Below are 18,674 nucleotides of genomic sequence, written 5' to 3'. Positions count from 1 at the left end.
AACGATTACAATTAAAACATTGAAATGATGAGTCAGCAGAAAATGTCTGTAGCTTTGTAGATGACTTAATCCTGATTTAATGTCATCCAGCACAATGTTGACTCTGTAAACATTATATTCTGAAATGATTCACAAATTAACTTGTAGAACTTATTCAAAGATAAACGTGTAATAACACAATAACACAAATAAAAACATGCACAGTGAAAAAAGTATTTTCATCACTGATTATCTCATTAATACATGAAGTAAATATATCATCTGTTAATTATTTATTTAAATTATTTTGTTTTTATTTTGTTTTTTGTGGGATAAGCAATAGATTAGCTGAGGAGGGATGGGAGGGTGAAGACTGGCAGGGGTTGGTTTGGGAGGGAGGGCTTTGACAATCTCTGTATTTTCACTGTCACCAATATTGTGTAATGTCAATGTATCTGAAAAAAGTCAATAAAGATATTGTTCAAAAAAAAAATCTAACTGTTAAATATTCATATCACTCAGGTCAGCTGATCTGCAGCAACTTTAACACAAAACCAAATGGACTTGATCTTCAAACACAGGAAGTCGACTCAGTTTTAAACTGCAAACGCTAAAAGGAAGTTGGTTAGTTGGTCTGTTGCACGACAGCTCAGTTTAATAAACTGGACAATTTTCACATGAGATCATCAGTTAAAGGATTTTACTGCTGCTCTGATTCTGAGGTGGACTCGTTGGGTAAGACCTTTAAGATTTTTAACCCAAATGTTATATTTTGTTATTTTTCGTGAATTGAAGTGGAAAATATTTCATGTAATATTTTTGTGTGTTTTGTTTATTACTATCTAATTAAATAGAGGTTGCTGATCATTTTCCATTAACAGAGACCATAATCTCACTACTTTGATGTCAGTAATAATTTACATTATATATTATAGTCAATAATATAATACAATATATATATATATAATAACAATATATCAATATATTGAATGTGTGAGTTTGTGGATAATCTGGTTGAAAATAAATTGCATTAAGTTGCAAAAAACCATTACATGATTAAAAGAAAAAATAATAATTCCTGCATTGTTGTGTTTGTAAATCCAGGTGATGAGATTGATGGCAGTCCTGTCTACAAATATGTTGACAGTCAACATGTTACTGAGTGTCTTCTTTCTTCCAGGTGAGCTGTTTGTTCACTCACTTTTATTTGGAGACATTACTCAAATCATTTACAGTCTGAAACAAAGCAGAAAGATCAGCTACTTCTTACAACTGTTCACATCCTGACTGCAAAGTTAAATGTTTTATTTTAAAATTGTTACAAGACAGAAAAACATGCAACATACAGCTGCTGAAGTGTATTTATTGTATCATGAACCATCTCATCATGGAGATTTTTCTACTTTATGTTAATGATGATCTGATCTCACAGGTGCTTTGGCTGCTTGTTCTGAAAAAATAGCCCTCTTCATCACTGCACCACTGAAGATGGAAGCACTGAGTGGATCTTGTTTGCAAATCCCGTGTAACTTTAGTGCTAAAGTATCAACAGAATTTGATGGCAGCAGAGAAACCTTTGGAGTGTGGATTAAAAATTATCTCAGTTTTGGCACCTATCCAAACAATGTGATTTTCAACAGTAGTCAGACTGTTAACACATATCCAATGAAAATTACTGGAAACCTGAAAGAGAAAAACTGCACCACTGTGTTTCCCAATGTAATCACAACATATACAGACAAATACTACTTCAGAATTGAGAACAGGCCATTCTTGGCAACAGCTTCTTGTCATCCTCTTGATATAACAATCACAGGTAAGATAGTTTTTTTTCCCAATCATAAAAAGGAAATCAGTTGCAGCTTTGTTCTGAACAGCAAACACCATTGTCCTAACCTTACTGTGATATTAAATATGTGATGAAGACTACAAAGTGAACTCAGCTGTGGTGAAATGAGAGAAAAACCAGCTTAATACCTGAATATTTAGTCATTTGAAAATAAACTTAATTGATATTTTCTGCACAACTATACAGTAGAAGTCCCCACATTTTTGTCATTTACTGTTTTTGCTTGAAAAGGGAAATCAGTTAAGTTAATTTCATTGAAGGACAAAATTAGTTGTAGTTTGATTAAATTGCTGATTCTGACAGTCACTGTCTCAATGAATGTTCACAATACTCAATGTGCTTTATTTCAAATAGGTACAATTTAGGATGAAAGATTAAATTATTTTCATTTTAGCTGTAAAAAAATAACACCGTAATGTGGTGTTAAGTTGTTTTGATTTTAAACACAGATTCTCCTCCAAGTCCCACAATTGAAATCTCAGGTGAGCTGAAGGAGAAGGAGTCTGTCACTATAACCTGCTCAGCTTTCACTCCCTGTCCACACTCCCCTCCTAAACTCACCTGGAATCTCCAACAAGACGCTCACAACACAATAGAGGAGAACACAGATCGAACCTTTACCACTAAAATCCAGAAGACCATCACTCTGTCTGACAAGCACGATGGATACACCATCACCTGTTCTTCCATCTACTCTGTGAATGAAGGACAAAATGTTAAGTCAGCAGAGGGAAAAGTGACTCTCAATGTTTCATGTAAGACAGCCAGAGTTTGTTATTGGATCCTGTCAGCACATGATGATTCATGAGATATCAGCTGATTTTTAATGAATAACAATAATCTGTCACATTTTCCTCAGATGCTCCTGAAGACACCTCAGCAATGATCAGTCCATCAGGTTTGGTGTCACCAGGTAGCTGGGTGAACCTGACCTGCTCCAGCAGAGCCAAGCCTGCCGCCAACTTCATCTGGTTCAAGACCAACAAAGATGGACTCATGAAAGTATCTGAAGGAGACTTCTACAGCTTCAATGTGACAGATGGAGGAGTTTATTACTGTGTGGCCACAAATGATGTTGGTAATCAGTCGTCATCAGAGATCCATCTGACTATTAAAGGTAAATGCAGGACTGTAATGATCCAAGTTACTTTAATTGTTGAAAAGTGGGAAGTGAGCAAAGGCTCCAACAACTTCATATGTCGTCACGTTTATATTGTTTTTTTTCCAAAAGCCCAGGGGGTAGATATTGGAGGAATCATTGGGATCATCATACTCATCTGCCTGGTTGTCACTGTGTGGTGAGTATCACAAATTATAGCAGCTAGCATGACTCAGTTTCAGGCACTTTAATCTGAATAATCATAGTTCAGTTTCAATCTAGATTTTTCATTCATGTGGTTTTTTGTCATTGTACAGCACTCTCATGTTTCTCAAGTGGTTTAAGTCGACACATCCACAACAGACTGAGGTAGGAAAATACTAAACAGTACTATACATTACTGCACTTTTTACAGTGAATGTTTTAAAAAGGTTCACAACACGAGTTCATCAAGTTCATTTCACACATCTGAGTGGGGAACATAAGTAACTGTGTTAAATGTGAAGTAACACCACAAACTCAACAAGCTTCCTCTTTCCAGGCTGCTTTGGTGGAAGGTTTAACCCAAATGAGTCCACAATTTCTTGAAACAACATACAATGTTTCACTGCTGTGAAAACAGTTTATTGTGATCTTTACAGTCTATCAGGGGGAGCTGAGTGAGAGAAAGAGGTTCATTGAGAGGTTAAAGCTCCACCTGCTGCTTCTAACAACTGTTTTTTGGTTACTTTGTTTTGCAGAGTCAAACAGGTGAAGAAGAGCTAGCTAAAACAGAAGAAGAAGGGATCCATTATGGAGAGATCAACTTCTCCAAGCAGAGACCTGGACAGTCCTCTGACTCAGTGCAGGCCAGCAGAGAGCAGCAGGATATTGTGTATGAACAGGTCAAAGTGTCCACGCCACAGACTGCTGACGGCCCAGAGGAGCTGTATGCTCAAGTGAAGAAGAAATGAGAGTTGTTTTGTTGTTTAAAGACAGATTACACTTTAGAGTAATTCATATTAAACATGACTTTATTTTTTATTCATTCATGCATTCATACAGGTTATATTATGCCAGGAACAGATACTGAAGCCTTGATGGAACATTTTCACTGTTCACAGTTCAATGAAGAGAAGCTCAAAACTTCCTCATCCTGCAGCTTTACATGTGTGCTGACATAGCATAGCTGTTGTATTATTAGTCATGTAAATTTCAGATACGATAAAAGCTCCGAATAGGGAACAAGTCTAAAGAAATCCAGTGAACGTGACACCAGAAGCAGTTCAGCACACACAGCAGCAGCGTAGAACAAGATTAGATTGAACCATAAGTTGTTTCTGTGTCATTTTGTTTTGTGATATTTTAAAAAGGGAAAAATCATTCTGTACACTTTGTGCTGGATGTGTTTTGTTTTTAACCTCTCCTCTCTATTTTACCTTTAGTCACTTATATGAAGAAAATCATTTGAGTGTTTTATTCCTTTTTACTGCTACCTTTTCTACTGCTAACTTATTAACTCACATTTCGACCCCTCTGTTTCTCTGGACCACAGAGCTGACCTCCTGATGAGATGACTTGTTTGTAACAAGGTGTGAAGTATTTTATGAAACAATGATCCTCTCTGCTCTGTCCATGTGCACTTTTACAAACTTCTTTTTTCATGCTCTTAAAAATAAATGTTGTATATTTAAAATACCTTTTTTTAAATCATTCCTTCTACATGATATATATTGTACAACCATTCTCATCATACATTTATTTGTGTTTTGATTAGTTTACATTAAAGATGACAAAACGGCTTTGTTTCCTGAATAAAAACACATCAACATGTCTAATATTGTAAAATAGAAAATCATGTTCTTAAAATGAATTTATAATATCTTCCTTGGTGTATGTTAAACAAAGAGATTTTGGTTTTGCTGAAAACTAGTTTCATATGAAGGTAATTTAATGTTGACTTAATTATTACAGTGATTATGAAAATAACTTTCATATTTACCTTTAAATTTAACATCTCAGTACGTTAATCTACATACACTACAGAGCACATTCATAAAAAATTGAGACAAAGATTTTTTTTTTTTTAAATGACATCATCCTTTAAACAGACTAGGGTGGCTGTGATGCATATTTGAGAATGTAATCCTCACCATCAATGTGCCAATGTGTACATAGATCAGGAGTGAAAATACAGCCAATGTGAATAACACCTGTGATTCATCTGCATTCAGACAGGATGGGACCAGTGTGAGGGCTGCTGCACAATCTTAATGTGCACACACCCTTTAAATAGACCAGGCTATTTGTGGATTGTGGGCTGAGGGCTGACATGTTTTAAGAGCTGGATGTACACACTCCTGTCTCCACTTCTTCAGTCTGTGTTCACAGTTCTCTGTGTGACCACAAGAGGGCAGAGGACTGGGAAGAGCTACAGTGCTTGGTAAGAGAAGACTCCAGGGCAGAAAGCCGTGACAGTACCCAATCTGTGCCGGGTGCCTGATCTGTTCTGCCCATGCACAAAATGCTACACAACACAAAATGCTACATGTCACCCCCCTAACCCTAACCATACCACTGCTCATAGGAAAAATCTAACTATATCTTGTACTGATGTTGTGTGGGTTACAATTGACACCTTAAAATCAAAACTAAAGTGATGTTAGAGGCACATGCTCAAACTTTGAGGAGTCTGTGTCCCTCTGGTTGCACTGCTTGCTCACTTTCATTTTCCCAGTCTTCCTGCATGCACTACCAGCTAGTTAACTACAGTTCAGCAGCCTTGCATGTAATCATGAATGGGGTCAAAGGTTCAACAGACATTGGCAGCCTACTTTTTAATCTTCAAGACTTGTGCAGAGGATACATGAACATTAACTATACTAACAGTTAAATCACTTTGGGCAAATTGAGTTCAAACTGGGTAAATGGTGTCTATAGCTTTGTAGATGACTCAATGCTGTTTTAATGTGTCATCCAGCACAATGGTGACTCTGTAAACATTATATTTTAAAATAACTCACATAATATCTTGTGTAACTTATTCAATGATAAACTTGTAATAACACAAATAAACAAGTGAAACGAAAAAGCATTTTCATCACTGAGATTATCTCATTAATACATGAAGTTAATATATATAAGTTATACATCTGTTCAAATGAATACATTATTTTAGTGATTTATATAATTGTTTCTACATAATAGTGAATATAAACCTGCATTGAGCTGCTCATATACTGTAAACTGGTTAAAATTCTCACAGGATGTGAGCAGTAAAGGTGAGAACTGTTTCTAATTGTTAAATATTCATATGATTCAGGTCAGCTGATCTACAGCAGCTTGACCACAAAACCAGATGGACTTGATCTGTAGGTCTTCAAACACGGGAAGTCAACTCATTTTTAAACTGCAAACGCTAAAAGGAAGTTGGTTAGTTGGTCTGTTGCACGACAGCTCAGTTTAATAAACTGGACAATTTTCACATGAGATCATCAGTTAAAGGATTTTACTGCTGCTCTGATTCTGATGTGGACTTGTTGGGTAAGACCTTCTTAGCCTTTTACCCCAGCAAATATTTATCATTTTGTTATTCTTCGTGAATTGAAGTGGAAAATATTTCTTGTAATATTTGAGTGTGTTTTGCTTAGTGTCTTATTAAATAGAGGTTGCTGATCATTTTACCATTAATAGAGACCATAATCTCACTACTTTGATGTCAGTAATAATTTACATTAAAGCTGCAAGCAGCGATGAATGGGCCCTCACTCTCCCCCACGCATGTCGGGCTGCAGCTCAGTCGGAGGGCGCACACGTAGACGCCTTCATACGCAGGCTTTTATTTGACGTTGCATGAAGTGGTGAAATATCACTTCCTGTGTTCTTTATGTGGAGCTAGAAAACAGCCACAAAGTAACACACACAGCCACTAATCATAAGTCATGTTGTAGTGTACGATGTGGAGAACACATCCTGTAAATTTCATATAAATCGGATAATGTTTGTCATATGAGGCTGACTTCCTGTGTCCAGTAGGTGGCGCTGTGTATTTGACACAGTATTGATGCATAGATGTGTTCAGGGCAGGACCCTGTACATGTGTGATCAATTTGGGGTAGATGGGACAATGTCTGTAGGAGTTATAAGGACTTCCTTCTTTATGGCGAAGCATCAAAATTGTCCGCACAGCCACGGCCAACAGGAATAAGTCATAAAAAACATTCTAATAACTGGTCTTATGTCTCAGCTGAGTCAATTTCATGTGTAAATACTTAAGATTATGGGAGTAATTAGTCAAAGACTGAAGCAAGTGACTTCCTGTTGCCAGTAGGTGGCGCAATGACTGTCACTAAATATGAGACTGTAGCCTACATGTGTTGAGACCAGGATGCTGAACAAGCATATGAAATTTGGAAAAGCTCAGACCATGTGGAGTCAAGTTATGAGGGTTTGAAATTTCATGGCGAGACATCGAAATTGGCTGTGTTGCCACGGCAATCAGGAATGATGGGGGTAAAAGCTTTTTATTACTTTTCATCTCCAATGTCTCAAGATGTTTCGTGGATGGGAAGTGGATGGGATCAAATCTCTAGGACTAGTTAGTTCAAATATGAGACCTGGAAATGACCAAAAAACTCACCAAAATTAAGCATTTTCCCCAAGATGGCCGACTTCCTGTTGGACTTTTTGTGTGTCTGGAGATGATACGTAAACCTACCGAATTTCATTCTTCTATGTCAGTTGGGAAAGCTGAGGTTCAATTTTGAAATATTCAAGGGGGCGCTATTGAGCCGTTTCGTTACGCCCATCCCATTGAAATATATAGGATGTTAAATGAACCCACTCCAGACGTGTGTGTTGAGTTTTGTTACCGTGGAGGTATCCTTTGACCCTGATAACTGTAATCGTATTTCATGGCGTTGAATGTGTTGTCATGGCAACAGTATTTGATGATGGGTCATGAGTTGCAGAATGTAGCATCACCAAGGTCTTATGTCTCAGCTGAGTCAATTTCAGGTGTAAATACTTAAGATTATGGGAGTAATTAGTGAAAGAAGGAAGCAAGTGACTTCCTGTTGCCAGTAGGTGGCGCTATGACTGTCACTAAATATGAGACTGTACATGTGTTCAGACCAGGACGCTGAACAAGCATCTGAAATTTGGAAAAGCTCAGACCATGTGGAGTCAAGTTATGAGGGTTTGAAATTTCATGGTGAGACATCGAAAATTCGCCACGTCACCACGGCAACTAGGAATGACGGACAAAAAAGTTTTTGATCACTTTTCATCTCCAATGTCTCAAGATGATTCTGTGTGAATTTGAAGTGGATGGGATGAAATCTCTAGGACTAGTTTGTTCAAATATGATGGAAAAATCGGCATTAAAATCAATAACTTGATTCAAAATGGCCGACTTCCTGTTAGAGTGACGTCATGGGTACCCCAGACTTTTTGGTGCATCTTGACATGATGAACATGTGTACCGAGTTTCGTTTGTCTATGTCAATCTGTGGCGAGGGGCTCAATTTTTTTCATTTGCCAAGGGGCACGTTTAGGGGGTCAAAGGCCGTTACTTTGTCAGAAGAAAAATAAAAATAAAGAGAAGAATCCTGGCAATTACAATCGGGCTTCACACTGGTCAGCGCTCGGGCCCTAATTATATATTATAGTCAATAATGTAGTTCTGAAGATTGACATCTCTGGTTTGAATGTGTGAGTTTGTGGATAATCTGGTTGAAAATAAATTGCATTAAGTTGCAAAAAACCATTACATGATTAAAAGAAAAAATAATAATTCCTGCATTGTTGTGTTTGTAAATCCAGGTGATGAGATTGATGGCAGTCCTGTCTACAAATATGTTGACAGTCAACATGTTACTGAGTGTCTTCTTTCTTCCAGGTGAGCTGTTTGTTCACTCACTTTTATTTGGAGACATTACTCAAATCATTTACAGTCTGAAACAAAGCAGAAAGATCAGCTACTTCTTACAACTGTTCACATCCTGACTGCAAAGTTAAATGTTTTATTTTAAAATTGTTACAAGACAGAAAAACATGCAACATACAGCTGCTGAAGTGTATTTATTGTATCATGAACCATCTCATCATGGAGATTTTTCTACTTTATGTTAATGATGATCTGATCTCACAGGTGTTTTGGATGCTTGTTCCTTACATTCAGACCTCTTCATCACTGCACCACTGAAGATGGAAGCACTGAGTGGATCTTGTTTGCAAATCCCGTGTAACTTTAGTGTTAGAGTAGCAGAAGAATTTGATGGAAGCAGAGAAACAATTGGAGTATGGATTAAATATAACCCATATTTTAAACAAAATTCAAAAAATGTGATTTTCAACAGTAGTCAGACTGATAACACCTATCCAATGAAAATTACTGGAAACCTGAAAGAGAAAAACTGCACCACTCTATTTTCCTATTTAATCACAACATATACAGACAAATACTACTTCAGAATTGAGAACAGGCCATTCAAGCAGACAGCTGTTTGTGATCCTCTTCATATAACAGTCACAGGTAAGATAGTTTTGTTTTTTCAGTCATATTGTTGTTTGGAATAAAAAGGAAATCACATGCAGCTTTGGTCTGAACAGCAAACACCATGGTCCTAACCTTACTGTGATATTAAATATGTGATGAAGACTACAAAGTAAACTCAGTTGTGTGGAAATGTGAGATAAACCAGGCTGATAATAGTCACTGGTTTGAATGTCCTGACTCACAGCTGAATAATACCTGTATATTTATCAATTTGAAAATAAACTTTATTAATGTTGTCCACACAACTCTACAGTGAGAGTCACAAAATGTTTGTGATCTACAGTTTTTGCTTGAAAAAGGAAATCTGTGAAGTTATTTTCATTCCTCCATATTCACTGAAGGACCAAATTAGTTGTAGTTTGCTTAAATTGATAACTCTGAAAATCTCTGTTACAATGAATGTTCTTAATACTCAATGTGGCTTTTACCAATGGATAAAAACTAGGATGAAATGTTACATTTTTTCAGTATAGCTATAAAATAAGTAACACGGATGTATAGTGTAAAGTCTGTATTTGATTTTAAACACAGATTCTCCTCCGAGCCCCACAATTGAAATCTCAGGTGAGCTGAAGGAGAAGGAGTCTGTCACTATAACCTGCTCAGCTTTCACTCCCTGTCCACACTCCCCTCCTAAACTCACCTGGAATCTCCAACAAGACGCTCACAACACAATAGAGGAGAACACAGATCGAACCTTTACCACTAAAATCCAGAAGACCATCACTCTGTCTGACAAGCACGATGGATACACCATCACCTGTTCTTCCATCTACTCTGTGAATGAAGGACACAATGTTAAGTCAGCAGAGGGAAAAGAGACTCTCAGTGTTCCATGTAAGACAGCCAGAGTTTGTTATTGGATCCTGTCAGCACATGATGATTCATGAGATATCAGCTGATTTTTAATGAATAACAATAATCTGTCACATTTTCCTCAGATGCTCCTAAAGACACCTCAGCAATGATCAGTCCATCAGGTTTGGTGTCACCAGGTAGCTGGGTGAACCTGACCTGCTCCAGCAGAGCCAAGCCTGCCGCCAACTTCATCTGGTTCAAGACCAACAAAGATGGACTCATGAAAGTATCTGAAGGAGACTTTTACAGCTTCAATGTGACAGATGGAGGAATTTATTACTGTGTGGCCACAAATGATGTTGGTCATCAGATGTCATCAGAGATCCATCTGACTATTAAAGGTAAATGCAGGACTGTACTGAATCCAGTCTAATGTGGGACTCCAGAAGTGGGTGCACAACATCATCTGTTATGAGATGCTCTGTGAATGAAGGAAAAGATTTCAAGGCAACAGATGAATAACTGATTCTCAATGCTGATCTGTTCTTGATCATGAAACCTTATCAACCCAAGTGTGATTTTACAGCAGAGCCTGACTTCTGATCTTATGTTAGGAGAGCCAAGAGAATTTTGCTACAAAGATTAATAAGGTGTCACATTGTTGGTTCAACCTTTATGATGTTAAAATGTAGAGAAAATTCATATTCCAAACATTGTGGTTTACACAGAACATTTCCATTCAAACAGTCTTCTTTTACAATAATATATTCTTCTTCCAGCCTCAGGAATGATGGTTTGTGATGTTTTAGAAACATAACATTTTACATTAAAGAGAAGGTGACCATGTGTTGTGTTACAGGTCATGAGAAATTGGTTGATGTCTACATTATAGTGAAGGCTGTGGGAATTGTAATGCTTGTCAGTACAATGGTCATCTTTGAGTGGTGAGTCCAACTTTTTGATCATTTGCAACTACAGATAAATTGATATGATTTTAAATGTGGTTTGGATGTTTGAGATAGATCATTATTATCACAGCAGGAACTAAAATGAAACTTTCTCTCTTTGTTTTCCAGTTGGTTTAGAACAAGACGCTCCACCAAACCAATGAAGGTAATAAATATCAATAATCTTAAAATCTTTCATTTTAAAAATCCACCATGAAATGTTCCCAATCGACTGACCCACAGCTACAGTATGTTGCTGTCTGATCTACTCAGTAATCATTGTTTATATCTTATCCTGTCCTACTTCTGAATACAAGTGTTGTTTTATTGAACCATTATACTAACTCACAGATGTTATCATGCTAACATACTAAATGATATCTTAACATTATACCTTCTAAACATCTGCATCATTACTTTGAAAAGTCACTTTGTGCTGTACAGTGAATAAAACTCTCAGCAGCAGTAAATTCACTACAGATCACTAACACCCCACTGTCTCTGTGCTGTTTCATTTCCACAGGACACAGCAGAAAATGTCAGCAGGGTGTTTGAGTTGTCATCATGAGCCACAAGGAGAGGACGACAACATGTTCACTATCAGTGGAATTACATGATATCCATTATTGTCTATTCTGTATTATATGCTTATTCTTTATTTGCATTTTGTAATGTTTCAATATATCAAAAAGACAATTAAAGCATGTATATGATACATTAGTAATTCAATGCAGTGTTAAGCAGAAAAACGTATTTATCACTTATTCTATCGTTTGTGTTACATGTTTAGACACAGACTTAAAAAAGCTGCAGATGACTTATTTTTACATGTGACTTGTACAGCACCCCCCCACACACACACACACACACAACACACACCAAACAACATACAATTGTTATATATTCAGATGATCAATTGTTTCATTATTATGATTCATGTGATTTATTATGTACATGTAAATAATAAAACCGATTATGCATACCAGCTTACAATGAGTTGTGTTCTTTAAAGTGAATTTGTCATTTGAAGACTTAAGTTATTACAGGATCTGACTTCCTTCCTCAGAGGACGTCAGCTGCATTTAAAGTGTTTGTGTGCAATATTTTAGTCTCTGAGGTCACACTAAGAGAAGTTCAGCTGAAGAGGGAAGTTGATGCTATGGTTGTAACTCTTGAGTTTGTCTTTGTTTTCCTTGATTGCTTTTGTCCACCAGATGCTCTCAGACTGTTTTTGGACTGTGAAGAAGGGGGATTATTTCAAGTTGGACTTTTTGGAAGGACTGAATTGTTACTTTGTTTTTTATTGGTTGATCTGGTGTGTATTCTCTGCTTCATAGTCTCTCTGAGAATGATGTGGGTGTGTTTGTCTCTATTCTGCTTTTCCCTCCACACTTCTACCTTCACAGCTACCCTGCATCTCCTTGTTAGCCCTGCCCTGCTATGATTGTCTTTCTCAGCAAATCACTCCCAGTCTGCACTTGTGTCTAGTCACCTGTTCCCCATTCCCTCATTAATTCAGTCATTTTTTTCAGATTATTCAAAGATATGGTGTTTCTATCCATTTTTATGCTGATGACACACATATGTACCTGCCCATTATATCCACACACCCTGCCTTTGCAATGTCAAAGACTGGATGCCAAACAATTTCCTTCAGCTGAACTCAAACTAAACAGAGATCCTTCATGTCTCAGCACATGGAAAAGCAAATTGTGCCATCTGCTGGTCCCTAGTGGAACATTTCAAGCCTGGCATTTTATTTGACAGTAATTTAAGCTTTAAGCAGCACACCAATAAACTTGTGCAGTCTTGTTTTTATCATCTTATAAACATTTGAAAAATATGACCAATCTTTACTTTTAAAGACACATAGGCAATTTTAAATGCTTTTATCTCATCACGTCTAGATTATTACAACAGCATTTTTACTTGTCTGAACCAAAAATCTATTGATGGACTCCAGATTGAACAGAACTCATCTGTCAGGCTTTTAACCAGAACAAAGAGATGTGATCACATCCCTCCTGGTTTAGCCTCTTTACACTGGCTCCCAGTATGTTTTACAATTCATTTTAAGATCCTACTGATCACTGTTAAGGTTCTTCACAGCCTCTCTCCCAGATATTTCTCTGACCTCTTAGTGCTGAATGTGTAGGTATGTATTTTGAGATCCTCAGCGGAGGTCTTTTCTCTGTTCCAGAGTCCCAGCTGAAAAGTACAGGGGGTAGAATATTTGCTGTCAGAGCCCTGAAACTCAGTTCTAACAAAAAAATATTTAGTTCTGTCCCAGTGAGCACCAACGATGTGATATTCAGTGAGAGTTTGTTGTGTCAACCACCTAAAATACTGTTTCAACGTCAACTTGTCATAAAACATCAATTAGTTTCAACATTTTTGATCTTTTGTTGAGTTGTAGACTGAAAGAGAGACAGTATTGATTAGTGTGAAGGTATTTCTCCAAAGTCACATTGCACTTTTTAGTGCAATGTTTGGGTTCGAATCCTGATCAGAGGTCCTTTGCTGCATGTCACACCCCCCTCACTCTCCCATGTTTCCTGTCGGTCTACTGATAAATAAAGGTGTCTATGCCAACAAAATCTTAAAAGAATGATTAAAACATTTAAATTATGAGAAAATGTGTGTAGCTGTGTAGATGATTTAATGTGTCATCCAGCACTATGTTGACTCTGTAAACATTATATTCTGAAATGATTCACAAAATAACTTATTCAAAGATAAACGTGCCCTAACCCTAATAACACAAATAAAAACATGCACAGTGAAAAAAGTATTTTCATCACTGAGATTATCTCACAAATACATGAAGTAAATATATCATCTGTTAATTATTCATTTAAATTATTTTGTTTTTATTTTGTTTTTTGTGTGATAAAAAAGTCAATAAAGATATTGTTAAAAAAAACAAATTCTAACTGTTAAATATTCATATCACTCAGGTCAGCTGATCTGCAGCAGCTTTACCACAAAACCAAATGGACTTGATCTGTATGTCTTCAAACACAGGAAGTCGACTCAGTTTTAAACTGCAAACGCTAAAAGGAAGTTGGTTAGTTGGTCTGTTGCACGACAGCTCAGTTTAATAAACTGGACAATTTTATCATGAGATCATCAGTTAAAGGATTTTACTGCTGCTCTGCGACTCGTTGGGTAAGACCTTCTTAGCCTTTTACCCCAGCAAATATTTATTATTTTGTTATTTTTCGTGAATTGAAGTGGAAAATATTTCATGTAATATTTTAGTGTGTTTTGTTTCGTATCTAATTAAATAGAGGTTGCTGATCATTTTACCATTAACAGAGACCATAATCTCACTACTTTGATGTCAGTAATAATTCACATTATATATTATAGTCAATAATGTAGATCTGAAGATGTACATATCTGTTTTTTTAAATGTGTGAGTTTGTGGATAATCTGGTTGAAAATAAGTTGTATGATTAATAAAAACTACATAACATGATTTAAAGTAGAAAATAAATCCTGCATTGTTGTGTTTGTAAATCCAGGTGATGAGATTGATGGCAGTCCTGTCTACAAATATGTTGACAGTCAACATGTTACTGAGTGTCTTCTTTCTTCCAGGTGAGCTGTTTGTTCACTCACTTTTATTTGGAGACATTACTCAAATCATTTACAGTCTGAAACAAAGCAGAAAGATCAGCTACTTCTTACAACTGTTCACATCCTGACTGCAAAGTTCAACGTTTTATTTTAAAATTGTTACAAGACAGAAAAACATGCAACATACAGCTGCTGAAGTGTATTTATTGTATCATGAACCATCTCATCATGGAGATTTTTCTACTTTATGTTAATGATGATCTGATCTCACAGGTGCTTTGGATGCTTGTTCTGAAAAATCACACCTCTTCATCACTGCACCACTGAAGATGGAAGCACTGAGTGGATCTTGTTTGCAAATCCCGTGTAACTTTAGTGCTGGAGAAGCAGAAAAATTAAGTGGCAGCAGAGAAACAATTGGAATATGGCTGAAAAATTATCATAAAAGCAATGTGATTTTCAACAGTAATCAGGCTGTTAACACATATCCAATGAACATTACTGGAAACCTGAAAGAGAAAAACTGCACCACTCTATTTTCCAATTTAAACACAACATATACAGACATATACTTCTTCAGAATTGAGAACGAGCCATACAAGGCAACAGCTGTTTGTGATCCTCTTAATATAACGATCACAGGTAAGATAGTTTTGTTTTTTCACTCATATCATTGTTTAAAATAAAAAAGAAATTAGTTGCAGCTTTGGTCGAACAGCAAACACCATGGTCCCACAGTCATTGGTTCTGACTCACAGCTGAATAATACCTGAATAATTATTAGTTTGAAAATAAACTTAATTAATATTTTCTGCACAACTATACAGTAAAAGTCCCCACATTTTAGTCATTTACTGTTTTTGCTTGAAAAAGGAAATCAGTTAAGTTATTTTCATTCCTCCATATTCACTCAAGGACAAAATTAGTCTTAGTTTGATTAAATTGCTGATTCTGACAGTCACTGTCTCAATGAATGTGGACAATACTCAATGTGCTTTATTTCAAATAGGTACAATTTAGGATGAAAGATTAAATTATTTTTATTTTAGCTGAAAAAAAATAACACTGTAATGTGGTGTAAAGTCTTTTTGATTTTAAACACAGATTCTCCTCCGAGCCCCACAATTGAAATCTCAGGTGAGCAGAAGGAGAAGGAGTCTGTCACTATAACCTGCTCAGCTTTCACTCCCTGTCCACACTCCCCTCCTAAACTCACCTGGAATCTCCAACAAGACGCTCACAACACAATAGAGGAGAACACAGATCGAACCTTTACCACTAAAATCCAGAAGACCATCACTCTGTCTGACAAGCACGATGGATACACCATCACCTGTTCTTCCAACTACTCTGTGAATGAAGGACAAAATGTTAAGTCAGCAGAGAGAAAAGTGACTCTCAGTGTTCCATGTAAGACAACCAGAGTTTGTTATTGGATCCTGTCAGCACATGATGATTCATGAGATATCAGCTGATTTTTAATGAATAACAATAATCTGTCACATTTTCCTCAGATGCTCCTAAAGACACCTCAGCAATGATCAGTCCATCAGGTTTGGTGTCACCAGGTAGCTGGGTGAACCTGACCTGGTCCAGCAGAGCCAAGCCTGCCGCCAACTTCACCTGGTTCAAGATCAACAAAGATGGACACATGAAAGTATCTGAAGGAGACTTTTACAGCTTCAATGTGACAGATGGAGGAATTTATTACTGTGTGGCCACAAATGATGTTGGTAATCAGTCGTCATCAAAGATCCATCTGACTATTAAAGGTAAATGCAGGAATGTACTGATCCAAGTTACTTTAATTGATGAAAAGTGGGAATTGAGCAAAGGCTCCAACAACTTCATATGTCATCACATTTATATTGTTTTTCTTCCCCCAAAAGCACAGGGGCTAGATCTTGGAGGAATCATTGGGATCATCATACTCATCTTCCTGGTTGTCAGTGTGTGGTGAGTATCACAAATTATAGCAGCTATCATGACTCAGTTTCAGGCTCTTTAATCTGAATAATCATAGTTCAGTTTCAATCTAGATTTTTCATTCATGTGGTTTTGTGTTATTGTACAGCACTCTCATGTTTCTCAAGTGGTTTAAGTCGACACATCCACAACAGACTGAGGTAGGAAAATACTAAACATTATTTTACATTACTGCACTTTTTATAGTGATTTTTTTAAAAAGGTTCACAACATGAGTTCATCCAGGTCATTTCACACATCTGTGTGGGGAACATAAGTAACTGTGTTAAATGTGAAGTAACACCACAAACTCAATAAGCTTCCTCTTTTCAGGCTGCTTTGGTGGAAGGTTTAACCCAAATGAGTCCACAATTTCTTGAAACAACATACAATGTTTCACTGCTGTGAAAACAGTTTATTGTGATCTTTACAGTCTATCAGGGGGAGCTGAGTGAGACAAAGAGGTGACATTGAGAGGTTAAAGCTCCACCTGATGCTTCTAACAACTGTTTTTTGGTTACTTTGTTTTGCAGAGTCAAACAGATGAAGAAGAGCTAGCTAAAACAGAAGAAGGGATCCATTATGGAGAGATCAACTTCTCCAAGCAGAGACCTGGACAGTCCTCTGACTCAGTGCAGGCCAGCAGAGAGCAGCAGGATATTGTGTATGAACAGGTCAAAGTGTCCACGCCACAGACTGCTGACGGCCCAGAGGAGCTGTATGCTCAAGTGAAGAAGACATGAGAGTTGTTTTGTTGTTTAAAGACAGATTACACTTTAGAGTAATTCATATAAACATAACTTTATTTTTTATTCATTCATGCATTCATACAGGTTATTTTATGTCAGGAACAGATACTGAAACCTTGATGGACCATTTTCACTGTTCACAGATAAAAGCTCCAAATAGGGAACAAGTCTAAAGAAATACAGTGAACGTGACACCAGAAGCAGTTCAGCACACACAGCAGCAGCGTAGAACAAGATTAGATTGAACCATAAGTTGTTTCTGTGTCATTTTGTTTTGTGATATTTTAAAAAGTGAAAAATCATTCTGTTCACTTTGTGCTGGGTGTGTTTTGTTTTTAACCTCTCCTCTCTATTTTACCTTTAGTCACTTACATGAAGAAAATATTTTGAGTGTTTTATTCATTTTTACTGCTACCTTTTCTACTGCTAACTTTTTAACTCACATTTCGACCCCTCTGTTTCTCTGGAGCACAGAGCTGACCACCTGATGAGATGACTTGTTTGTAACAAGGTGTGAAGTATTTTAGGACACAATGATCCTCTCTGCTCTGTCCATGTGCACTTTTACAAACTTCTTTTTTCATGCTCTTAAAAATAAATGTTGTATATTTAAAATACCTTTTTTTAAATAATTCCTTCTACATGATATATATTGTACAACCATTCTCATCATACATTTATTTGTGTTTTGATTAGTTTACATTAAAGATGACAAAACGGCTTTGTTTCCTGAATAAAAACACATTAATTCAACCACCTTCTAAAATTTGCAGTTAAATTGGTTGATCCTAACATTTCACACATCAACATGTCTAATATTGTAAAAAAGAAAATCATGTTCTTAAAATGAATTTATAATATCTTCCTTGGTGTATGTTAAACAAAGAGATTTTGGTTTTGCTGACAACTAGTTTCATATGAAGGTAATTTAATGTTGACTTAATTATTACAGTGATTATGAAAATAACTTTCATATTTACCTTTAAATTTAGCATCTCAGTACGGTAATCTACATACACTACAGAGCACATTCATTAAAAATTGAGACAAAGATTTTTTTGTTAAAAATGACATCATCCTTTAAACAAACCAGGGTGTTTGTGCATGGTGGCTGTGATGCATATTTGAGTATGTAATCCACACCATCAATGTGCCAATGTGTACATAG

At 36.5% G+C, this 18,674-nt stretch overlaps 1 protein-coding gene, 1 long non-coding RNA gene and 1 pseudogene across 2 annotated transcripts; all 3 read left to right on the top strand.

The window, feature by feature from the left end:
• The first annotated feature begins 643 nt into the window (after positions 1 to 643).
• On the top strand, positions 644 to 2,648 carry LOC128382347 (myelin-associated glycoprotein-like; annotated as a pseudogene).
• A 429-nt stretch (positions 2,649 to 3,077) lies between these two features.
• On the top strand, positions 3,078 to 3,841 carry LOC128382201 (uncharacterized). Its single transcript, XR_008323699.1, has 3 exons — positions 3,078 to 3,126; positions 3,245 to 3,296; positions 3,668 to 3,841. It is a non-coding gene; the product is annotated as an uncharacterized LOC128382201 (long non-coding RNA).
• Positions 3,842 to 6,348: 2,507 nt separating this feature from the next.
• LOC128382346 (B-cell receptor CD22-like) lies at positions 6,349 to 17,500 on the top strand. Its single transcript, XM_053342344.1, has 10 exons — positions 6,349 to 6,449; positions 8,730 to 8,805; positions 9,058 to 9,441; positions 9,997 to 10,302; positions 10,407 to 10,664; positions 15,897 to 16,202; positions 16,307 to 16,564; positions 16,682 to 16,748; positions 16,867 to 16,918; positions 17,291 to 17,500. Exons 1-10 carry the CDS (start codon positions 6,435 to 6,437, stop codon positions 17,498 to 17,500), a joined length of 1,932 nt encoding a protein of 643 aa, XP_053198319.1. The 5' UTR covers positions 6,349 to 6,434.
• The last annotated feature ends 1,174 nt before the right edge of the window (positions 17,501 to 18,674 follow it).

This window comes from Scomber japonicus, chromosome 21 (assembly GCF_027409825.1).
Source record: "Scomber japonicus isolate fScoJap1 chromosome 21, fScoJap1.pri, whole genome shotgun sequence".
NCBI classification, from domain to species: domain Eukaryota; kingdom Metazoa; phylum Chordata; class Actinopteri; order Scombriformes; family Scombridae; genus Scomber; species Scomber japonicus.
Note: the sequence above shows the minus strand (reverse complement) of the source record. Positions and strands in the feature narration are given on the sequence as shown.